Here is a 26296-nt window from a genome sequence, read left to right as displayed (position 1 = left end):
TAATTAAAAAGTAAAAGCTAAAATCATCTCTCTTTCTTTTCTTTTTTCTTTTTTTTTTTTTTCTGGCTTATTATTTAAGCACAGAAACGGCTACAAATAATTTAGCAAACTTTTATAATAAATAAAAATTATAAATAATTTAGATAAATTGCACAGAACAGCCCGATGCAAACGTTTGCCATATTAAACTAGCAATGAAGGGATGTGTAAAGGACTAGAACTACAAAGTTTTCAATAAAGAGATATCAAGAAAATTAAAAAGGCTTGTCAAAGTGGATACCAATGAGCCCTTTGGTTATGGTATATGGATTGTGTTATGTTATATGGATTCGAGTACACGTGCTAGGATGTTTAAATATTTGATTCATTCAATTTTCATGTCTAATGACGCGAGGAGATGATTTCACCTTACCCGATTAAAGATAAGAGAGGAAGCAAATTAGTATTGAGATTTTCCTTTCTCAATTTACGTTGTATTTGGTTAAAAAATTTAAAAAATGATTTTGAAAGAGAAAAGAAAAGGAAAAAAATAGATAAAATGTAAATAAAATATACTTACATTTCACGTTATTTCACACACATTTTTTTTTTGTTTCTAAATTTCTTCTTAAATCCTCCAACCAAACACAGAGAATAAAGAATTCAAGGATAGAGATTATTTTCTTAATATACTTTTATTTTTTAGTTTTTTTATGGATAAAATAGTTTTAATAAAGTGTCATACAACACTTTATGCCTAGTTTTATAGTAAACTCGAATTATTTGAATTATTTAATATGCATGCAAAGTAAATGTCAAACACATTCCTATATTCTTGTCCAAATGCCAAGTACATAACCCTGTGGCTATCCTCAATAAGATAGTAGCATTGACCACATGCGCGTGTTTAGTGTAGTTTTTGTTCAGAAAATAAAACTTAATTGTTCTAAAAAATAAATAAATAAAACTTATTAATACCTCTTTCCCGTATAAGATTTTTTTTCAGCTTATTAAAATTAGTTTTTAAAGACACACCAATCATTCTGACACAAATTTTCACAATAAAAAATTATAAACTTCTATAAACTGCACTAAACAAGCATATGGAGAATTATAGAGCTAACGTTTAGGATCATCCACTCAAATCAACAATGCCAGAACTCATCAATCAACAATCAAACTAAAGAGACGGATTATATAAAATACTTTTCCATTTCTTATTTTCTGTATTGAAGCTTCCAATCTTTATGCAATTACAAATAGATCCACTTTCCAAGTAATAACAACAGTATCTTGTTGTGCAAGGATGATGCAGACAATGGGTGTGAGCTGTTACATTCCTAGACTTTTCCTAATTTCAGTTGACGATATGTCCATGCGAAACCTGTCTGACGGTATTGAGATAAACATGTCTTTCAACTCCTCTGGAATGTCAAAATCTTCAAGAACCTGTACAAATTCAATATATGATGAAATTTCTCAATTTTCCAAAGATATGAAACATGAAAAAAGAGTGCCTTCATAGGCTTTTGGCATGTGGACAAACCTTAAAAACCCCGTCGACATTTCGACCACCCACAAGGAAAATAGTTCCCGTTCTTTTGCATCCAACTAGTATCTCCACCATCTTCCCATAATCCCCACCATAATACTTTGGCTGGAAAGCATAGAAATATAATTGTAAAGATAAATAGAATTATATGAAACACCTCCAATTTCCAAAAAAAATCTCCACTAAAAAATGATTCATTTGGGGAAACATTTTAACCAAAAAGTATACCACTCTCTCTACTTTTTTGTACATCTTTTCATAAAAAGTCAAGAAGTTACTAAAATAGTCTATTTCCAAACAAAGCTGTGTAAACATGGAAAATTCTGCATGATTTGTTTCTTAATTTACTTGGGTTAAATTTGGGGTGTGGGTGTCTTCACAATGAAAATTGCACCAGTTATTTACAACCACCCCCCCCCCCCCCCAAAAAAATAAAATAAAATAAATAAATAAATAAAAATATGTATGCACCAGTCAATCAAAACTGTTTTCCCTTGTTTGAGTTGTAGAAAAATCAATCTTCAGGGACTGTGGTGAGGTGGCTAGTAGTTGGAAATCCTCAAAACAAGATACTCGCCTCTTCAAAGACTATTGCCTCTTCAAAGACTAGAGGTATACTAGTTCCACTAAATTCAACGGACAAATCATCTAATACAAGAAACCATCTAAATTCAACGGACAAATCAGCCAAACATATGATGCACAGACATGGACACAGATGTGGACACGACAGGACAGACACGTCAATATGACAAACCCTAAACAATTAGGACACGAGTAGAATGATTGAGTTCACATATATATATATATTACAAAAATAATTTACACAAGAAGAAATCATTACTAAAGTACATCTTGTATCTAGTAATCTTACTCCCAAAAAAATTATACTAATGGGCCATAATAGTTAATAATCAGACAAAATGCAACAAGCACATGTACTAACATTTTTCTCATCCTCCTAAGTCATATTCTTTGTAAAACATTTACGTGCCTTCTGCTTTTTTCAATAAATTTCAAGTGAAATTTTGATATGATTAGTCAGGGGATTCATAAGCCATAACAGAAGCATTTTTTACCAATATTAAAGTCATTCATGTTAGCAAGCCTCCAAGGAGTATTAGAGACACATCTTTCAGTCCTAGACATGGCCTAAGAAGTGTTCAACATGTAAGGTTTTTATTTCTTAAATATGGACACAAAATAAGTGCTGGACACGTCCAAGGAGTGTTGGTGTTCAACACCTGCCTGACATGGATACACCCACTTCTTTGAAGTGTTCGTGCTTCTTAGAGTAAAATTAAATATATACAGCAGGAATATGCTGAAAATTGTCTAACAAGCAAGAGATTTAACAAACCCACAGAGAGGGAGTCCTAATTCAATTACAAAGGTCTTGAGAAAAAAATTTCATGTAAGCCCATATATCAGAAAAAAAATAAAATGAAAATACATAAAGAAAACACACACATATCCAGGAAATTTCAAGCTTAAAGCTATGTATCAGGCATGATTAATGGTTGCCCATTAATGATGCAACCATATACGAATAAACATGACAGATGACAGTTATTTAACAAAGGAGAAAGGACAAAGTAACAAAGAGGAAAGGCGTTAATATGGTTGCATCACACAGACAGACATGAGGGTAGAGATGGAAGAAACAGGAGAGGGAGGGAAAAAAAAAGGATAGGCAGTGGACCTTAGTATCTCAAACTCTTCTCTGAAAACCTTTTTCTACCAGGATGTATTGGAATTTTCATAAAGAGTATTAACCCTCAGACCACATACTTCAGAGAACACATTGTACAAATACAAGCCCTGACTCTAATATAGCAACCAGTCACACAGACAGACAAAAGCATACCAGACAGGACCCACCAAAAAAGAGAGCAAGCTTAAACAATTACTGGAAAGGGATCTCTAAACGACATGAATATTCTTTTAAAACATACTTTTCAAAATTTCAATTGAGTTATCGCTATGTTCTTAGATTCTTAATATAAATGAAATTTCAATTTATCAGACAGTTAACATTGTTGGTGAAAGCTCTTTCAAGCTTGTAATTGATCTTCTTTACAAGTTTCACTTCTTAAAAATCTTATAAGTGAAACATATTCATGTGACAATATTTGGTGCAGACAAATGTCTACCTAGCAATTGACAGAAAAACCCATGAAAGTTATACAATTTTGTCTCCCACCTTTGGTAACCAAAGCCAGTGCAAAGAGGACAATAGGTTGGAATGAGAAGATATATATAACCAAACTCCAAAAACATCAAACATTCAACCATAAACATATCCTGCCAACAATTATCAAATTACCTCAAAAAGACAAACCACGACAAGATCATAAACCAAACATCAAAACTTGTTAAAGTTCTTATTAAATTACCTCAAAAAGACAAACTATGACAAGATCAAAAACCAAGCATCAGAAATTGTTAAGTTCTTTTGCCAATTCAACATCATGCATGTTGCAACTTGCAAAATCCCAAGTGAAACCTTACTTGGCTGTGGGAGTAGAAAGTTTCTAATAGTTTCCTGCTAAATCTCATCATACTGCACAGTACCCACCCCCAATGTACTATTGAAAAAAGGAAACCACGAATAAATTTTTTCATTATCTGAGACTGCAAAAGGTATGCACCCAAGATCTGATTATAGTGGTCCACTTTGTGCATCTCTTAGTTGTTTGCACATGGCAACAAGGCACGACACCAATAAAGCCCACACACAAGATCCAATTACTATACAGCTTCATATGCCAATCAAAGCAAAGGAAAAGGCTGAGCAGCAGTTAAAAACTGTTGCCTCTTTTAAAAATAACTAGACTGTCTACAACTATACCCCAAAAGTTAGAAAAGAGGTATTCTCTACTCTGCTGGGAAAATCTCAAAGAAATGAGCTTCCCTGAAACTATGCATGGATTGAATTCTGTAAATAATAGCATAACAAAGAGATACAGCTACTATAGAAAACATATGAACCTTGAGCAATGACCTGAAAGAGTAGTTAAAAATAATGGGGAAAAAAGAAGAGAAACAAAAGAAAATAAAATAAGTAAAATCACATAAGATATTCTACAAAATAAATCAAGTAGTGTTTATTTCAAGTGATGTGTTATTCCTTACATTAAATAGCCTTGCTGCCGTGTCCGCACCAATTACGAAAGCACTGCCAGGAAAAAGTTCTGCTTTCTTATAAAAGAAAGGCTGATTGGAAATAATCACTGTCTTTCCTGCATTTTTGAGACGGCAAGAAGTCGACAGCTCAGTTTATTTTGAACCATATAAACATAATCACCTGGAAACAACTCAAAATACCAAATCATTCAGAGGTTTTATACATGTATAAGTAACTTCACAATCATGCTCAAAAAGGCCTCACAATACTCACAAATAATATTAAAATCATAATTTGCGCAAAATATATTAGAAAGTTCTAGTTATTACCAAATTTCCATGAGTTGGTTATTAATGTATTAACTTACACTGCTACCTTGGAGTCCTGACAGTCACAGATTCTTCCCTATGGTTTCTAGAATCAAACTGCCCTTTCCTAGTTTTTTACATCTTTCCCTCAATTCAATAATATTGTGTTATAAATAGAAAAATTAATCAATTCTCTGCCAAAACCATAGTCTCACCTTCACCACCATTTCTGACAACCTTCACCAAACACACAAATATAAATTAATAGAAAAATTAATCAATTCACCATTTATGTAGAGAGAGAAAGTAGATAGAGAAAATTATAAATTTTCCGCCAAACACATACAAAATAATTGTAAACCAGTCATCTGATATTTCCATTCAGAGAATTTTATAACTCCATCTATTTGGTTTATCTGGGGCGAAGCCACGAAGCATTGTGGGAAATTGTGCCATCACCTCAGTAAAATTTGTCAATTACCAAAATAGCCAACTACTGGAAGGGATAATGCATCACGAACACCAACATTTAAAGGGGGTACAACATCAATTTAGAAACTACAGTGGATATCCCTACAATCATTATAAATCATAGGAGAGATTACTGTTAGTTACCGCTTTTTCTCTAACTTGGATGTGAGTGTATTAATTGCAACTAGTCTATACCCTCAAAATTTAAAAAGATAAGTTTATCAAAAAATGTTCTCTTCTGAATGCTGTTCACCAATCCCCAACAATCACAAGCCTAATTCCATAACTAATGTCATCACCTAGAATCATATCTCTCTGAATCCAAGCTATACTATGAGAAGTAACACTATGTACCATGATGAATTGTAAAAATAAATAAATCAATAACAATTAATAATTAAAAAAATGGACATCTGAGGTCTTAGGACAAAACATATGAATCAGCCTCACCAACTTTTTCAAATTGCTTAACACTATCTTTGATTTGAGATACTGTCAATGGAGGTTTGTCTGCATTTATTGCTGATATCTCAAAGCAGGGATACCCATCTCCAAAAATGCTGCAAAAAGAAAATTATTGATGAGAAGCAAATTTTTTTACATTATCCTGGTTTCAAAATTCAATAATTACTTGATTTATCCGGCTCTTATCAAGCTCAAACTATCTAGTGAAAAAGTCAAAATGTAACAATAAACTAGACAATAAGTAGGTTATAATTCTATTCCATATGTAGGTATATGGGTCCCACAGGACTTGTCAAGTCAACGTCACTAAAATGATAGTCCCACAACCATACCAATTCTATTAGGATATCAACTCTTCCTAACTAGGATCGGTGAGACGCAAAATAACAAACAAGAAAAATGAATTGAAGAAATCACACACACACACACAAAAACACAAAGATTTATGTGGTTCATCCCAAAATAGGACTACGTCCGCGGCTGTTACATTTTCACTATGATCAATGATTAAAACTCTACTACAAAAGAGGCGCTCCCCTCATTTATTTATAAGCATAGAAATTAGGACAATGCAGAAGCAACAAGAAATTACCAAAGTACCCAAAAAATTCAAGATACACATCTCCAATGGACCTAGGGCTCAGTGTATAGTACTTATCAAGGCCCACAAAACGCAACAACATCTTGATGCTACATAGCCTACCTAGACCAAAAGCAAGGCCTAGGGACTCCTCGAGGTTGGTGCCTCGGTCATAGGCTACGTTACAGGAATCGTCAATTTTGGCAAAGTGCCCGTGTCGACATAACACGACATGGGTATGCATACGGAATCCAGCCGAGATATGGAATGGAGAAAGTGGATACGGCATACAGAGTAAGAAGAAAGATGGCATACATACCTACGATTAGGGCTACGATCTCACTCTCAATCTCTGTCTCGATCTCTCTCTTCTTCCTTTCATCTGTCGATAGATCTTCCCTTGTTTATTGATCAATCTTCTTCCCTTCGTCTATCAATCGATCTTCCCTTGTCTATCGATCGATCTTCTTCCTTCGTCTGTCGATCTTCTTCCCCCTCTCTCTCTCTCTCTCTCTCTTCTTTTTAATATAATTTATTTTATATAATATAATTTTTCATAAATAATACAACTTTTAATCTTAAAATAAAAATTTATTTATTTTATCATATATAATATAATTTATTTTATGCCTAATATAATTTCTATTTGTTATTTCTTTTTTCTTTTTTCAACAGAATCTATTATTTCTTAACTTTTTTTAACTCATCTTCATATAATAAATGTATTTAAAGGATAACTACTTAACGTATCTCCGTATCTATCTGCAAATTTGGATCCATATCCACGTATTCTCAATTTTTAGGGATTGTTTGGAAAGTGCAAGATTATTATACTTTTAACTTTTTTTTTAAAAATGTGAAATGTGGGTTAGGGTTGAAGTGATCTAGTAGAGAGGTGATGTGACCCAAATAAGATGATTATGACCTAAATAAGATAATATACTAAAATAGCATGTGTTAACACATACCAAACAACCTCTTAGTTTTGAAGTGTTCGAGCCCTAGATAAGCACTCACACCCGATACTCGCACCTGAGTCCAAGTAACGTAGGTCATAGGATGCTCGAGCGACCCACGACCTTGAATGGGATCACCAAGGACTTGTGGACTAGTGGTTAAATTTGAGGGATCATCAAAGTTGCATGGCTCACCCCCTTGGCCCCTCAAGGGTGACCCCACTTTGACCAATCTTAGACATGAGAGAAAGGACTCTTTGACAAAATCATGTGATTTCGTGAAAGGTGTATCACACCTATCTTTGCTAGCATTTGGGACAACCCTCAAGGATGCGTTGGTAGAAGGTCTCCACCTCCATACAAGACACCCTAGGGGAGAGCTCGCTTTTCCACACTAAGAGGCTTCACCCCTTACTACCACTCTTTCTATCTACATGCTAGGGCTTCCTCTGCTCTCTTCCTCTCCACCTAGCGGCCTTGCACCATCTTTGTATATGCTATGATTCCAAAAGGGCCTATAGTCTGAACCCTAAGGGGTCGGCCTGGCGGCAAGGCCTTGGGTCTTGGAGATGTGCTCCCTCCAAGGTTCAGGGATCGAAACCTCTTAGATGTTAACAATTCCTTGGGGCCATCAAACTGGGGTAAAACCCTTGAATTAACCGGGAAACTCCTTGCCGAAGACCTGTGCACCCATGGGGATTAGTCGGGCTTTGATCTGGACACCCCAGTGCCAATAAAAATAAAAAAAGGACCTATGGTCTGCCCTCATCACCATACCATCCACACCATATATCTCAAAGGTGCTCAAAGGTGGTGGCATTCATACATCTTAACTTTCAATCAGTTGCAATGAAGCCAATTATTCAGATTGAAGGTGCAAATTACGATTATCTAATCCTAAACTCACTCATTTTCACATATACTTTTTCCATGAATAAATCCAAGTACTTTTATCCTTTATAAATAAATCAAAAAAGATAAAAGGTGCCAGCTAGGTTAGTAGTAAAGACTACTGGTCTAACAAAACAATGACTCCAACATTAGAAACTTTAGTCTTTGACTTCTAATACCCAACAAACCAATTAAAAACCCACATTTAAAGACTTCATAGCATGACCTACATAATGACCGTGGAAAATTACTCCAACCGTTCCCTAAATACATGGCCTTCAACTCCTAAAACAAAAGAAACCATATGGAAAATTAAGATGGCATCTACCAAATTAAAGAAACCTATAATAGAATCTGACACAAACTAACACTTATTCTAAGATGTCTCTGTTGGATAGCTTAATATACAATGTTCAATCTATTTCCTAACAACTTAAGCTTTTAGGACTGGTGATGATCTAACATGGTATGAGAGCTTTGGTTTTGGGAGGTCTTGGGTTCAAGTCTTTCCATAAGCAATTGGTCCCTTGTTTGATATGCTTGTTTATTTGAACTTTGTTTAGTTGTTTGGTTGTCTCTCCATGTGCAAGAGGGATTGAACGTGAGGAAAAGTGTTCAATAGCTTAATATACAATATTAGGCCCATTTCCTTTTAGCTTAAACTTTTGGGACTAGTGGTGATTGTTAAAATCTACCATCACCTACTACACCTACCACCACCTACTACCACCTACTACACACCTACCACTACCACCTACTCCACCTACTCCACTACATCTCCTATATAAGGAACCCCTCACCATTTGTAATAATAATATACATCAATCAATAATATATCAATTCTAACATGGTATCAGAGCAAGGTTAAGAATTTAGTATTTTTCGCTTCACCGGCGGGCGGCAACCTCGCCTTGGCCGCCCGCCGGATCTCAACCTACCTAGTCCGCTAAAATTTTCTACACATACCTTGAAATTTCCTTTCTGAGTGCACTACTGTTCAGTCGCCGGAGACCACCGCCGCTTGCACATCGATGTCCCTTTGCCGAAGCTCCGTCGCGACACCGGTCTTCCTTGCTTCTGGTTTCAATCCCCTGCTATTCCAAGTGCATTGCAAACTTCACTTCTACAGTTCTCTAATGTCTTAAAGTTCTCTGGTGTTGAAGCATAATCTGGCATCCCTATTGTCATTAGGCCACAAAATTCAAGGTTTGGGCAGGCCAAACTAACACGCTTCACAAGTTCTACCCACACAGATGGATCGACTCCTGATTTCGATTCTTCTCCACTGGTGTTTACTTGGACAAAGACTGTCAAAGGATTTCTTCCTATGTTTGCCACCACACGGTTGTTGTGTTCCACAGCTTCTTCTCCGAACAAAACTCCGGCGGCTCCCGTGACGGCTCCAACTTCAGCTACCCATCACTGCACAACCGAATCACACTCTCTCTCTTGAGGAGAATAAAGAAGAAAAGAGAAAACCAAGAGGTGGGAATAAATTACCCATTGCCAAGAATGCTATGCTGATGAAGAAAGCAATCTTTTAGATCCCATTCAGAGTGCCGCAAACCCAAATCTTCAGCAACCCATCACTGCACAATTATAAACAAAGCTCACAGACTGCTTTCGGTCAAGCCGGTTCCACACTGGGGGGCCTTCACTTGGCACCCATGAATTGACTTCTATAAATCCTTCGTCAGCAGACCTATGCACATGGGAAGCACCTTCAACACACCAGGCACACATACACACACACACACCCTTGCACTATACCAACCCATTTTAATATATTAACATCACTATCCTAGCCCACAGGTTCCGAAACCCCCCACTGGATTTCTTTTATTTTATTTTAATATATTACCAACACACTTGCACTATACTTATTTTATTTTAATATATTACCAACACACTTTGAAATGGCCTTTGATAGGGCCGCGTGGAGAAGAAGGATTCATGTAGCCAACCCCATTTGATGGGACTTAAGGCTTCGTTTGGTTTGGTTTGGTTATATTACCAACACACTTGCACTATACCAACCCATTTTAATATATTAACATCCACTATCCTAGCCCACAGGTTCCGAAACCCCCCACTGGATTTATTTTATTTTCATCATCACTTTCCTGGACAATGTGCACCTTCTCATTCTCATTATTTTTATTATTATCACATGGGCGTGTTCCCCCTCTTTCAAAAAAAAAAAAAAAAAAAAAAACCAAACAATTTACAAATTTGCACAACACCCATATTTTATTCATCTCCGGGATCAACCCCGATCACAATTTTACACAAAAAAAACAAACAAACAAACAAACCAAATACACAAACAACCACATCCACAGGCGGGATTTTTCTTCTCCACTCTACAGCTGGTCTCTTCTTCTTGCCTCCGTCCTGAGTGGCCCTTGCCGGTGCTGCCTCCGTGTTTTCCACACCACCGAGCACGTTCACTCCCCCATACTCCTCCACTGCAGCATATGGCGGACCTCCAAATCGGAACATCACGGTGGCCTTCCGCTTCAGCTCCTTATTTTCTGCTTTCAGCACACTTATCTCTGCTCGCGCATCCTTATACATGCGTTGGAGCAGAGCCAGTTGGGCGTTTAAATGCTGCACCTCATTTGTCCTACTCTGCAGCCGGTGCGACAAGTTTGTGACCGCAGTCATGGTCTCCACACATGACTTCAAAGTATACTGATTGGCCTCAATATCAGTTTGCACCGCCATTTTTTGCTCCACAGACCGCATCGGAAAGTTCAACGGAGCAAACCCAGCGGCACTTGGTTGAGGTTCCAGGGCCACCGCACCAGTTATTTCTCTTGTGGACTCGTTGAGGTCGGGAAAGAGAGTGAGTAGACTACGGGACGACGAGGCTATTTTCTGGACAACAGAGTATTACAGAGTATTACAGAGTTTCTCTCTCAACGAAGAGGTTTCAACTAATTTGTTATGCTTCCAAGCACAGCCTTCGCCTCAGTTTATAAAGACCCTGACGAAGAGGCAGACACGCGCATCGCGCGCCACTTGACGCCAGACGACAAAACAGGCGCGCAAGCCAATGTGGTGACGCGCCTCGCCATCATGTCCGGCACATCTTTTTATGACTTGGGCTCGCCTTTTGATGGCATGCCTTTTTATGGATTGGGCACGCCTTTTGATAGATTGGGCACACCTTTTGAGGGTGCGACTTTTTAAGGGTCCGACAAGACTCAATAAACTGTCCCGACATTGATTCCGGTTAGCTCCTTCATGGGTCCGACAAGACTCTATAAACTGTCCCGACATTGATTCCGGTTAGCTCCTTCATGGGTCCGACAAGACTTTGTAAACTGTCCCGACATTGATTCCGGTTAGTTTCTACAAGGGTCCAGCAAGACTCCGTAAACTGTCACAACAACAGTCACAACACCTTTTGAGGGTGCGACTTTTTAGGGGTCCGACAAGATTCTGTAAACTGTCCCGACATTGATTCCGGTTAGTTTCTACAAGGGTCCAGCAAGACTCCGTAAACTGTCACAACAACTGTCACAACATTGTCTGCTACAACGGTCCGACATGACCCCATAAACTGTCTTCTACATCGGTCTGCCATAACCATACAGTCTTCTACAACGGTCTGACACGACCATACAGTGTCTCCTATCCATTTTTATTTTATTTTATTTTTCTGTTTTGTTACTCTCTCCAAACTCAAGTTGGTTAGTTCCTATCCCCCTTGAGTTTGCGAGGGGCTGTTAAAATCTACCATCACCTACTACACCTACCACCACCTACTACCACCTACTACACACCTACCACTACCACCTACTCCACCTACTCCACTACATCTCCTATATAAGGAACCCCTCACCATTTGTAATAATAATATACATCAATCAATAATATATCAATTCTAACAGTGATTTAACAGTCCCAAGTGGGTCTCGGCTTTGTCAGTTCTAAATGATGTTTAGTGTCATTGTGGAACTAAATACATAAGGTGAAGATAGGGAACTCAAAAGGACCATATAAAAAAGCTAAACTAAAAGAAAGAAAAGATTTAGGCCATTCAGGAACACTTGATAAAGTTGAAGCACAAGAGTAGTAAAGCAATTTCACCGTATGAAAGAATGCTATTTAACATAAACCTCATGCCAGTGAGGTATTAAAATACTGGGCAATACAATTATAAATAAGAAATTGTATACTTGGGAAGATTTACACTAATGGCTTACATTGAAATGATTATAAGGTGTCGCTTTTTATGTCACTTCTCAGACTACTTTTGTTATTTAATGTCTCATGTCTATACTAAACAGTGATATTATAACAGATGACAGAGATAACAAAATCAAATTCTTACAAACACAAATTGCAATTTTGTTCCAGAAATGCTTTAACATAATAGTCCAACTGATCAGAGTAACTTATCAAGAAATGACCAACCCATAGTGCCAGTGGAAACTCTAGAAAAACAAAAAAACAAAAACAAAATAGAACAATAAAAAAAAGGAAAATACATCGAATATACTTAAATATGTAACAACAAAAATGAATAGGTACACTATCCTCTGACTGATTTTCCATAAGAAATGCATACACATGCATGCATGCATATACTAGATAAAATTCCATAGGAAAGAAAAATTTTAAAAAAAATAATAAAAAAAAAAAAAAAAAAAAAAAACCCACTGGCATAACACATTGTTGAAATCAGTCAAGTCCTTATAAAGGAAAACCTCAAATAAAAAGAATATCAGAAAAATTATGCACACTTGTTTGAGAAGAGAAGACTAGCAAAGCTGAAATAATATTTTCAGCGAGAGTATAAAACTCTTTTCCCGATATCAAGAATAAATATGTGATTCACCAAATGGAATAAAAGTAAGCCAAGCATTTCAAAATCACGTGTCCACAAAGAGATTGATGTACCTAGTAGCAACTTCAAGAAGCTTTAGGTGACCTTCATGTAAAGGATTAAATGAACCAGATAAAATTATCTTCCTTTCTGTATCAGAAGTATGTGTCTCTGCAAAACATTTTCTTTATAAAGAAGAATAAACAAAGGATAAAGAGTCAGTTGAAGGTAAATCCAACCCAAGGGTTAAACCATACCACTTGAAAAGGGATAAACCTTAAAACATATTTCCCCACTTATAAGCTGCTCTAATTCTTGATCTTCATCAAAGTGCTTTACACATTCATCAGGAACTTCAGATTCAGTCAATTCTGAAACAAATGTTGTTGGAACTTCGCAAGCATTTGCAATTGCCTGTAACCAAAAGATAGTTCAACAAGTTAATGTATTAGTGACTTCATAAAAAATCAAAAACACCAGAAAATGTAAAATAAAAAATAATTGGAAACATATTTTTAAAATAACAGAATAGATATTGACATTCATTGAGCTTATTATCTGGACTGTGTACTCCTCTGCCGAAAGATAGAAGTACAGATAACGTGAATAGTCACCAATGTTGACAATTGAGGGGTGGGTTGCTACAAATGACTATAAAATCAAATAATTGGAAATCATCAATGCTGGATAAATATTAAGTTGGCTAGGTACTCATTCTCTCACCTCAGTATAACTAACAAGAATACCATTCAACTATTGGGTACTTAAAGGCATATTCCTCACAACTATCCAGCATAAATGTGATCAATTTAGAGAATACCAAGATTAGGGAATGATTATGATATCATCCCTTATTTATATTAATGAAGATCAATAATTACAAGGGATACCTAAGACATAGAATAATTATAAAATAATAACCTACATAATCATATATTATTCTAACACTCCTCCTCAGGCTAGTGCGAAGATATTTCTCATACCCAGCTTGCCTAAGATGCCATGAAAGGGCTTACTCCCAACTCTCTTGGTAAGAATGTCAGCAAGTTGTTCACCAGACTGCACAAAGAGAGTACAGATTGTGCCACTAGTGAGTTTCTCCTTAATGAAGTGACAATCAATCTCAACATGCTTTGTCCTGTCATGTTGAACCGGATTGTGAGCAATGTTGATAGCAGCCTTATTATCACAATATAACCGCATGGAGTCCATCTGATCAATACCTAGATCACTCAACAATAACTTAATCCATAACAGCTTACACACCCCTTGTGCCATAGCTCTAAACTCAGCTTCTGCACTTGACCTAGCAACCATATTCTGTTTCTTACTCCTCCAAGTAACTAAGTTGCCTCCAACAAAGGTGCAATACCCTGAAGTCGATCTCCTATCAGTTACTGATCCAGCCCAGTCAGCATCTGTATAGGCTTCTATACGAAGATGATCATACTTTGAAAAATAAAAACCCTTATCAGGAGCAAACTTCAAGTACCTCAAAATTCTCATGACAGTTTCGAAGTGAATCTGATGAGGAGCATGCATAAACTGGCTAACCACACTGACAGCAACAACAATATCAAGACGGGAGTAAGATAGATAAATGAGTTTACCCACTAATTACTGATATCTCCCCTTATCAACAGCTACTTCTCCTTTATAATTCCCCCGTTTCTGATTAGGTTCTAGTGGAATGTCACAAGCCTTGAAGCCAAACATCCCAGTTTCCTTCAACAGGTCAAGCACATACTTCCTTTGTGAGATAAATACCCCATCCTTGGAGCGAGCAACTTCAATTCCCAGAAAATACTTCAAGCTCCCCAAATCTTTGATTTCAAACTCACTAGCTAAATATTTCTTTAATAGAGGTATTTCCTCACTATCATCGCCTGTAAGAAACTATGTCATCTACATAAATAATGAGTGTTGTAGTCTTACCACGTGAGGAATGTTTCACAAACAAGGTGTGATCTGTCTGACTCTGTTTAAAGCCATATTTAAGCATTAGCCTAAGTGAATCTCTCAAACCAAGCCCTTGGAGACTATTTGAGACCATATAATGACTTTCGAAGCCTGCACACTTTGCCTTCTGTCTGATGATCCTCAAAAATAGAAAGAATGTCCATATATACCTCTTCTTCGAGATCACTATGGAGAAACGCATTCTTTACATCAAACTAATGAAGTGGCCAGTCTAGATTAGCTGCTAGAGAGAGAAGTACTCTGACCGAATTCATCTTAGCCACTGGTGCAAAGGTCTCCTGATAGTCAACGCCATATGTCTCAGTGACCCCTTTTGCCACAAGTCTAGCCTTGTAATGCTCGATAGACCCATCCGCTTTGTGTTTCACAGTATACACCTATTTGCATCCCACAGGTCGTTTGCCTTTAGGTAACTCAGTCAATTCCCAAGTACCATTCTTCCTAAGTGCTTTCATTTCCTCAATCATGGCAAGTTTCCATTTAGAGGTAGCAAGAGCATCCTGACAATGGTTAGGAATGCTAACAGAGGAAATATTTGACACAAACGCTTTATGTGAGGACGACAAATGAGAGTAGGACACAAAATTTGAGATAGAATGTTGAGTATAAGATTTCACACCCTTTCTCTTGGCAATAGGAACATCAAGATCAATGGACTCAAGAGATTCAAAGTTACCTGGACTCTCATCAGAAGCAGGAGATGGCAGTGGAGGAGCATAAGTGGTCTCTTATATCCAGTTAACTTTCTGTCTGTCTTTGTCCCCAACATAAACTTGTCCTTCCCTACCCTTGGGTTCTGTAGTCCTAGTAGGAGGTGGTGGTGCAAGAACTGGTTCCACTATAGGAATTACAGGAATCACTTTACACTAAGGTTCCCCCTGAAGAGAGGACTGTGACACCGAAGAGGACAAGAAATAGGATTGGGACTCAAAGAATGTGACATTCATGGACACAAACCACTTACGAGAAGGAGGGTGGTAACACTTATACCCTTTTTTAGTAGGAGAGTACCCACGGAAAACGCATTTGAGGGAGCGAGGCGAGGGTCCAACTTACCATGAGTAGGAGAGTGATTGTGGACAAAACCGACACAGCCAAATATTTTTGGAGGAATAGAAAACAAAGACTCGGAACCTAGGAGGACTTGAAGAGGAGCGTGTTTATGCAAAACCTGGGTAGGAAGATGATTAATAAGATGGGCAGCGGTGAGAACGTCGCCCTAGTAGGACCGAGGCATGCTCATAGACAAACATATGCACTGAGCCATGTCAAGAAAATGGCGATTCTTGCATTCCGCCATCCCATTTTGTTGAGGGGTATTAGTGCAAGAGGTCTGATGGATAATGCCATGAGTAGAAAAATATTGCCCTAACCCAGAATCTATGTTTCCCCCCCCCCCCATTATCAGAACGAAAGATTTTGACAGTGGCCCCAAACTGAGTACAAATCATCTTATGAAAATTGCGGAACACAGAGAAAACCTCACTCTTGTCTTTCATGAGATATACTCAAGTAGTATGAGAAAAATCATCAATAAATGTAACAAACCATCGATGACCTTTCACAGACATAACACGAGATGGACCCCAGACATCAGAATGTATTAACGAAAAAGGAACTAAACTTTTATTAAAACTGAGAGCAAAAGAAGCTCTATGTTGCTTTCCAAGTTGACAAGACTCATAAAGAAACTCAGACACATTATTGTTGGCAAAACAAGATAGAAATAAATGTTTAAGTAAATAAAAAAAAAGGATACTCAAGACGCCAATGCCACAGCCATAAATCATCTTGGGTAGTAGGACTCATGGTAGAAGAATAAGCAAGCTTGTCCTTTTGATCCAGGAAGTAGAGACTATTTTCTGCGCTACCACTGCCAATCGTCCTCCTCGTGACAAGGTCCTGAAAAAGACAATGATCAGGAAAAAAAACGTCACACTACAATTCAAATCCTGTGTAATACGACTCAAGGATAACAGATTAACAGAAAAATTGAAAACAAGGAGAACAGAGGATAAAGGGATTGTAGGAGTGACATGGACTAAACCTTTCCCAGAAATAAAAGAAACAGTACCATCTGCAATCCTAACTTTGTCTTAACCTAAAAAGGGCTTATAGGCAGAGAAGAGGTCAGAGGACCTAGACATATGATCTGAGACCCCAGAATCAATAATCCAGGGTAAAGACGTATGAGACAAGAAAACACAAGGAGAAGAGGCTAAGTTACCTGAGCGGCAAACGACGAGGAAGATGTACTGAGAGCAGTAGAAGACCGACGGTCCAGCAAGTGACGCAGAACATCCTCAAGCTCAGGAGTAGTCATGCTAGAGAGACCATCAGAAGGCTGGCCAACGGAAGCGGAAGTAGAATCAAGTGTATCGACGGTACTAGACTGATGAGCCAGTGGATGAGAATCCCGTCCTCTAGACTGGCCTGACCGACCTCTTCTAACACCAGACTGATCACCTCGACCACCGAATAGAGTCCCATAAAGCTTCCAACATGTCTTACGAGTATGCCGCGATTTTTACAGTAATTACAGAATACAAAGTCCTTGACCGCAGACGGAGGAATGCGAGTCAGGCTAAGGCCATCTCTAGGAGTAGACAGTAATACGGAGCGGTCAGTAGAGACGGAAGACTTCATAACAAACCGGCGACTCTCCTCATTCTGTACATAGGCAAATGCCTCCTGAAGTGAAGGAAGAGTGTCCATACTCAGAACCCGACTCCGAACCGGATCATACTTCACATTAAGCCATGCCAGAAACTTGAAAACGCTTTCCTGTGCAATGAATTTCTTGTACCCAACTGAATCATCAGTGCAAACAGGTTTATAGTCCTGCAGGTGATCAAGGCGTTTCTAGCCGTTGGTGAGAAAGGTGAAGTACTGAAGAACCGTCTGCTCCCCCTGAACACAGCTCTCAATAGAGCGGTGTAACTCAAATGCCTGGGAGAAATTCCCTTTGCGGGAATAGGTAGCAGCCATAACATCTCAAATATCCTGGGCAGTCTCCATAGACAAGTAGCCCTCACCAATGTCTGGTACCCTCGAATGAATAAGCTAATCCATAATCAAAGAGTTAGTAATCTCCCATTGGTCATAACCTGGGTCAGTGACACTGGGTGCCTATATCCTGCCATCAACATACCCCATCTTCTTTCTGCTCTTCAAAAAAATTGTCAAACTCTGCGACCACGCTAGATAGTTTTGACCATTAAATGGAGAAGTGGTGATTTTAAGACTAAGGCTGGGGTTATCAGTCATAGTAATAGGTAGAATGGAACTCTCACTCCTAGGTGTCTAAGAATAGTGGACATACTGGGGAAAACTTCCATGGAAACTATACGACTGAACCCTCAACAAAACTAGTACTAATCACAAACCCGGAAGATAGTGGGGGAAGGAAAAACACAATGATAAAGGTTTAAGAGCTCATAGGTTTTTTTTTTTTTTGTTTTTGGTGTTTGTTTGTTTGATAACCTGGCACTACTACATCAGCAAAACGACAAAGGAAGGAAGAACTACACACCAGCAGCAAAACGACAAAGGAAGGAAGAACTACACACCAAGAGCAGACTTCAAAACGACATCAGCAAAACGACAAAAGAAGGAAGAAGATGGATTGGTGCGACTGTGGACTAGGTCGTCGACTAGGTCTGTCGGCTAGGGCTGTAGAATGGCTCGACAAGGCTAGGGCAGCCAACAGGGACAAGCGATGAGGCCAGGAGGCCTGTCGGAGGAGACCACCGAGACTAGGGCTGCCTCTGGTAGGTGACAGGAGCAAACAACAACGCAGCAGTGAGCTACGCGACTGAGAGACCCTTTGCTAGTAGCCGACAGGACTGGGAAAACAAGGGAACACTGTCAAAACTAGATGGGTAATGTGGTGGTGGTTGAGGGATGGAGAGATGTTGGGTGGCTGTGTGGTGGGTAGGGTTAGGTTTGTGGCTCTGATACTATGATCAATTTAGAGAATACCAAGATTAGGGAATGATTAGGATATCATCCCCTATTTATATTAATGAAGATCAATGATTACAAGGGAGCCCTAACGCATACAATAATTACAAAATCATAACCCACATAATCATATATTATTCTAACAAAATGTTCTCAATACCGAATTTGGGTAAAGCAAACAACCTATTATTGAAGTGGTACTATAATTTGATTCATCCAACTTGCATATACACTTGTAGCGGTAATATGAGGGTTAGTGACAAACATAAACCAAATATAGGTAAATATCTAACCAAAAGAGAAAGGGTGGATAACTTTTCCCAAGTAAGAATCCAAGAAACATTTTTAAAAGACATTGAAACTAGGAAATAGACATCAACTGGTACTGTAACAATTAGAACCGGTTACAATATGAGAAAATTAAAACAACATTTGAATGAACTTCTAAGTTTGCTTTTCTTGCTGTATAGACAAATCACCAGTGCCTACTGTAGTTATTTTAAGCTTTAGGTTCACAATGAATAGAAACTCATGTGTACTACATGAATATCTATATCTGGGACTACAAGGCCCTACAAAATAGAATGAAGTTCTTTCTTGTTTGGGTCCTTTCAAGTTGAAACATCAAATTTTTGTTTCTTATTTCTACAAAGCTCATAGCAGAATATACACCAGATTTTTTTCTGAACTATGATTGCTGGTTAAAGCATGCCCAAGGGTGACTGGCGTCCTGTGCTGCAATCCCTGGGTGATCATGTCCTATAGAGGGGAAATCATGGAACAATAAAGCATCAAATCGAATTGCTTCCATGCTCTGGGTATGATGAAAAGTCCATGTAGAATAGAACAATCAAGATTAATACTTCATCCATTTTAAATGATCCGGGTGTATACAAGGAAACTTCCACTGAAATACAAATACATTTCCTTTTCTTTGTTCAAACATTAGTATTGGACCCATGTTTCACTCTTCTATCCATGTTGCACATCGGAGAACATTAATAATTCATGCATTATGAACTCTCCATGGCCCCTAATTATATACTGGCAAAGTATCTTTTTCTAAACATTGTATTGTATATGAGCCATTATTGTCAGCAGTAAGCCTTTCCAGCAGATATCTAGAAGCATGATATATACAAGTTTTCATAGAGTAGAACAGACATGTTTCTTAGGCGTCTAAGAGTATGATCTTCCCAATCCAAAAAGAAAAAGCATAATCTTCCATAACTGTAACATGGACAAATTTATCTTCAACAAAAATTTTAAATGTAAATGACAAGCATCATGACGATTCATTCTCCAAGTATGAAATCAACAGGATATGATCTGTAATGTTTATTGCGCACCTTAAGTAATACATGACTAGAAACCCTATCTTCTTGCTCTCGATTTCGCAAACCCTGAATCAATTCATTACAAAACATATCAAAATACTTCCATGCTGACAATCCAAAGCTTAAATCCACAAAAAACAAGTAAAATCACATTCATACCTTTGTCAAAGTAACTGTAGATACCCAAAGGTGGTCTGATGTTCTTGTTGACACGTGAAACCTATACATGAAACAAGAAACTGAGTCTAAAAACAAAAAATATTGAAAATCAAAACTTTCAGGAGTGAGTCTAAAAGCACCTATGACGCACAGACACCTCTCCGGAGGTCATATACCAGTGTCCAACACAAGTAGACATGCTGGAGGAATTGGATATGTTGAGGACATGTTGGGAAGGGCTGCGGATACACTAGGGACAAGCAGAGACCTATTTTTAAATTTTTTATTTTATTAAGTTTTTTTTACCTGAATAGCGTACTTAAGATTGATGAAATTGATGAGAATAAGTATTTGACATAGAATATGTTATATTAAAAAATATGGCACATAATTAATATATAAAATTATATGTTTTGAACCTGTCATGTCCTGCATTTTTTTTAAAATTTGTGTGTCCACATATCTATATTGTGTCACATGTCCATGCTTCTAAGAAAAGCACAAATTATTCAAAATTAAAAAAGCAAAAGCAAAAAAGTAACTTTGGACAATGAAAAGTAATTCTACAATACAATGCAAGTTGAAAAACCAATTCTCACCTACTAAAGTAAAGCATAATATGCATTCTAAGGACAACAGTACCCATGTCATAATCCAACACTAGCCCAAAACTAGGAAAGGATAAAACATTGAAAATGCACTTTGATATCAAACTATTTTGTTTTACATTTAAGCAAAGGACCCAAATGGGAGGTAGAATACATATAAATCTAGGATACTGATGTGCTGAAGAAATATAAAAAAATAAAAACAATTTTCTTTTAAACTCATCAATGATGTACATAGGAGGACAAGTAGGCCCATTGTGAAATAAAACCCTGCCCCTGCAGTATATTACGTAGGCAAGAAGTTCACCCCACCATCTCAAACAAATGGAATTGTTTCAACTAATAAAGCCATGTTGATTACTGCATGTGCACAATACTTAATACATCTAAAATGTGTTTTGCTTTCTTTTCAACTAATTCAAATCTTCTTTTTCATATGGAACTAGGGAACACTGAATCAATCCAGTCTTCAGTTGTTTTGCACCATAGCAGTATAATTAGCTTAGATCCAAATCATCCATGGTAAAGAAAGAAAAATACTTGTATGATCCATTTATATGATTTTCCTAAAACTCAGGTCAACTCAAGAAACCCATAATCCTAATTCCAAACACCGAGTCTCCACTCAAAAATCCTTCTTCACCATTCAGCTTTCTATAGGCTATATCCTCTTCAAAATTATCAGCTAGAATGTGTTTTCTCTCTACGTCAGGCCAGAATGCTTACACTTCTAGTAAAAATAGGACTGTTTGGAGAAATAATGAAAATGGTTTTCATTTTCGTATCCTTCACTAAATAATGAAATATGCGCATGAAAATAAATGAGATAATATGTCATGTGAACAATGTTAGTGAAGGGGACGAAAATGAAATGATTCATTCAACAACTAATTAAGTATAAGTAATTCTATATAATTATTTATAGACTAAAATAGATATAATGATTAGCAATACCTGTGGTCCCCAAGTTTTGGGTGTGTGGTAGCCAAAGAACCAGTAAAACCAACACCTAGAACTGGGGAACCTATTGAACACATAGAAAAAGGCAATATTAATAAACAATAGTGAATAGCATCACAAGTATATGAATGTTACCTACTAAATGTCTTCAGCTGAGGTATTTAGACAGTTGAATATCTGCGTGTGGTAACTAAAAAATAAAAGTCGAGATTACATCATAGGGCTTTGAAGGCTTCCCAACCAAATTCACACAATGAATGGATCCCTAGGATTGAGCAATGTGGCTTTACTAGGATGACACCACACGGCAATGAAGGCTTAGAAAAGGATGTCAGATGGTGTGGTCACTTGAGAAGTATTACTTCTCTTCAAGTCGTTAATTGGCTAATTAGTTGGACTTGATCCAATGAAAAAAAGAGAAGGTCCAAGGAGCCAAAGGAGGAAAGTAGAGCCCTTCAAAGACAGGAAGCAATTGCTGGTCGAGTCAAGTACAAATCGTGTTACAAGAAGGAGACATGAGCAGTTGACTGAAGATGGAGTAACTAGCACAAGATGATAATCTGAGGCTGGAAACTACTCGAGGAAGGCACCAGTACACCCATATACGGTATTTTAGCTTCCTTTACTCAAGATTAGAGTTTAGGATGCTCTGTAGACTTTTTAATACTCCATAGTTAGGATTACTTTTACATGCCAAATTGCAGTTCATATACTTTTCTTTCATCATTAGAAGTTAGTTTTTTGATGTCATGATTTTTTACCATTTATTATGCACCTATATTTGAAAAATGTAGTTCTGTGTTCATTTCAATGGCTTTCCAAAACGATAATAGAGGTAATCTCCATGCTTTATTGGTGCTTTGGAGATCTGTTTTCTAACTGTTATTTTTCTCCCTAGTAGATTATTAAGTCCAATGCATTACAGTAGCAACATGGTCCTTACATTTGGATGACCTCTTTACCTAAGGCCTAATCAACAAGATAATAATAACTCGGGGCTAGTTAGCTATTAAGTCCAGTGGACTTAGCACAACTTCACACTTTTGAACAAAGCACTAAAATCCAAAACTTCAATTACTCGAAATAAAAAAAAAGTTCCAAAAGTTTAATAAAATCCAACTGTTGAAAACATTACTCAATATGAAGAAGTGATTTTATGGTAATATATGAAAATTAATTGTACTGATATCTAATATTATAGCTCAGCAAATGACAAATGTCATGTTGAACTAAAAGGCCTAACCACAGAGGGGTTAACCTCTTCCTGGGGCCAACCACCAGGGCGACAGCACATATGGTTGGTAGGACGAACCTCCCAGGCGTGGGCGAACCGTAACCAGTGTCAGGAATGTGGGTTCGAATCCCTATCTGTGTGTGAATCCGTGACTTACCCCTACATGGTTGAATGGCCCAACTATGTAGTAACCATCTAAGGGTGATCTCTAGGGCCTCGACTTGTGCATTGACATTTAAGTTGTTTAATATATTTGTCATCCTTTGGAGATAGCATCACCGACAGTGAATGATCCATAACATGCAAGGTTGGCCCTAAGGCAAGGGCACCGCCTGGGGCCCCCCAAATTTAGAAAAAAAATTTAAGGGGGGGATGATATTACTAATCTAAGTTCAAAATCCAAACTATAGGGTCCTTATTGATTATGCAAGCTTAATTAGCAAGTTTGCAAACAAAAATGCAAGAAAAGTAACATTTAACTATTACTTTCTCGTAGGCGAATCAATTTTTATTTAGTATTATAACTTTAGATTTTGTTGGATACTTTTTCTTGTTGTTAACTAAATTTGGCTAAATAATAAAGCAACAAGACCAATTTTTTATCTCTTTGAGTTCTTATGATGATTTCTTCATGTCTTGATCGATGTAAATAAATTTTAGTGATTATAAATGCAAGCATGTGGCTATTAGCAAATTAATATATATATATATATATATATATTTGTAGATACTTCACCTTTTTTCCTACAAACCTTTTTCTTATTGTGATGAAAAGTTCCCCTAGGGCCCTAAAAAACTCAAGGCCAACACTGATGTCATGTAAATCAATCAAAGTATATGGCTTCCAATCAAGACATAATTCCTACCTATTTTCCTATTTCTGGCCCATACAACCAAAATAAATTTATCAGTATTTCAACACAATATATGGAATCATTATTTACACAAAACAGCCTTGTGAATTACAAGTTATGGTCCTAAACAAACTGATATCTAGTAATTCCAAAACCAATTTCCATTTGTAACCACATATGATGGTCCCAAACATAACAATGTCACTATAAGGCAGGTGAATTAACCCTAGAAAATGTTTAAAACTAAATTTAACGATCTTGCAGATAAACCATCAGCATAAATTTACAATATAATCAAAATACTAGCAGATAAACCTGGTTTAGAGAGCTTGAGAGCGCGATTGTAAGCCAACAAAGCCATTTCCTCTGCAGTTTGACGACTGGCGAATTGAGTTGGGACCTGCAAAAATCAAGTAAAGAATCAAATCAAACTTATTGGAATTGAGATTTTTCAAACTGATGATGAAATTGAAACGAAATTGGTAGATAAAATGGCCACCTTGCCGAGCAATTGGATCATGGACATTCTGGAATAAGGAATTACAGATTCAAGAACTGTGTTTGAAGCTCCAGGAACTGACATCAGCCAAGCCAGAGCCTGATTTGAAATCATTCGATTGTGATCATGATCAGGCATGTATAGATACAAGTATATGTATATGTAGAGAGAGAGAGAGAGAGAGAGAGAGAGAGAGAGACCTGAGAAGCTCCGCCGGAGATATAGAGGACAGAGTGGGTAGGGGTTGAGTGGATGGCTTCTACCAGAGCTCGGATACAACCGTCCGTCATTTTTCTGTCGACGATAGCTGATGACTCCATCATCTCTTCTTCCTTTGTAATTAAACTAGCGGTTGCCGCACGCACACGCGATGCCTGTGCTATCCTAATAAATAAAAATAAAATAAAAAATTTATTATAGTCAAGTGATAAAAATCTTATCTGATATAAGTATAAGGTTTTGATATATTAGTCAAGTGATTTATTATATATTACGTCCTAGTCGGGTGATAAGAATCTTATCTGATATAAGTCTAAGGTTTTGATATAGATGAATAGAAGATTCATCCATACAGCGTCGTTTTATTCGCCGTTCGCAGTTTGTTGGTCCTTTGCTCTTTTTTAACGAAATAAAAGGTACTTGGAGTTATTTTAGTTGGTTATTTAATTTTTTGTGATTATTTTAGTTTAATTTAAAAAAATTGTATTTAAAATGATAATTAATTATTTTAATAGTAATTAAAATAGTTATAAATTAAATGTATTATTTTATTTTATTAATTATTTTAATTTATTTTGTTTTTATTAGCTCAAACAGCCTCTAGCCTAACCGGGCAAAGTGGCGTTAACACACCACACATATTTTGGTAGTTTTCCTTTTATTTTTGCACCTCAAATTTAACGATGCAAAAAAAAAAAAAAAAAAAATGCAATAACATTATATTTGATTATAAAATAAATAAATGATAAAAAAATAATAAAGAGTGAAGCAAAAGAAGAAAAAAAATAAGAATTTTTTTTTAAGTCCCTAATATTAAGATTTTATAAAATAAATGGTATACAATATTTTTATAGTAATTAAAGTCCCTTAACATTTTTACAGAAAAATTTAATTCAGAGAAATTTTGCCCGACTTAAAGAAATTTTACCTTAACTTAGAGAAATTTCAATTTTCACAGAGAAATCTCTGTAAAAATTGAAATTTCTTGAGTTAGGAGCCGAAATTTCTCTGAGTCAAATTCTATGTGAAAATGTTGAGGGATATTAGTTAATAAAAAAATATATCTTAAATATCTCTTACTACACAAAGTTAGAGAGGGATATTTCACTAATATTTTCAGAAAAATAGGAGTAAGTATAAATAAATAAAAAAATCAAGATTTGACTCTTATAACAAAATAAACCGTCAGTTTTTAATTTCGTCAATTTAAATTCTAAACTTTTGATTTGTTTTCAATTTAAACTATTTGCATATTTTCGTTAAATAAAATCGATAAAAAAAATAATATTTTAGTCATTAAATTCAATAAAGATGGAT

General features: G+C 36.8%; 1 protein-coding gene across 3 annotated transcripts; it reads right to left on the bottom strand.

Annotated features, from left to right (window-relative positions):
• Positions 1 to 1172: 1172 nt before the first annotated feature.
• On the bottom strand, positions 1173 to 25354 carry LOC114318067 (Nucleotidylyl transferase superfamily protein). 3 transcript variants are annotated; one of them, XM_028264931.2, is made up of 12 exons: positions 24961 to 25354; positions 24761 to 24859; positions 24577 to 24661; positions 22168 to 22237; positions 20606 to 20666; positions 20459 to 20512; positions 13424 to 13580; positions 13241 to 13337; positions 5888 to 5997; positions 4667 to 4773; positions 1526 to 1636; positions 1173 to 1428 (listed from the first exon to the last, which is right to left on the bottom strand). In XM_028264931.2, the coding sequence occupies exons 1-12, from the start codon at positions 25081 to 25083 to the stop codon at positions 1312 to 1314; spliced, it is 1191 nt and encodes a 396-aa protein (XP_028120732.2). In that variant the 5' UTR covers positions 25084 to 25354; the 3' UTR covers positions 1173 to 1311. The 3 variants fall into 3 exon arrangements, with proteins under 3 accessions (XP_028120732.2, XP_028120733.2, XP_028120734.1); XM_028264932.2 differs by lacking the exon at positions 20459 to 20512 and having other exon boundaries at positions 24961 to 25201; XM_028264933.2 differs by lacking the exons at positions 1173 to 1428; positions 1526 to 1636 and adding an exon at positions 4133 to 4535 and having other exon boundaries at positions 24961 to 25201.
• Positions 25355 to 26296: the final 942 nt, after the last annotated feature.

The sequence above is a fragment of the Camellia sinensis genome, chromosome 10 (assembly GCF_055761805.1).
Source record: "Camellia sinensis isolate YWXY chromosome 10, ASM5576180v1, whole genome shotgun sequence".
NCBI lineage: Eukaryota > Viridiplantae > Streptophyta > Magnoliopsida > Ericales > Theaceae > Camellia > Camellia sinensis.
The sequence above is the reverse complement of the archived record's forward strand: the minus strand, read 5'-3'. Positions and strand labels throughout refer to the sequence as shown.

Bases quoted from the DNA above. Each gene is read 5' to 3' on its own strand.
- LOC114318067 (XM_028264931.2), bottom strand. From the start codon at position 25,083: ATGATGGAGTCATCAGCTATCGTCGACAGAAAAATGACGGACGGTTGT. The intron at 13,338-13,423 runs GTATGGTTTAAC...AATGTTTTGCAG, and splicing joins GGTTTATCCCTTTTCAAGTG to AGACACATACTTCTGATACA. The intron at 1,429-1,525 runs GTTTGTCCACAT...GAATTTGTACAG, and splicing joins ATGTCGACGGGGTTTTTAAG to GTTCTTGAAGATTTTGACAT.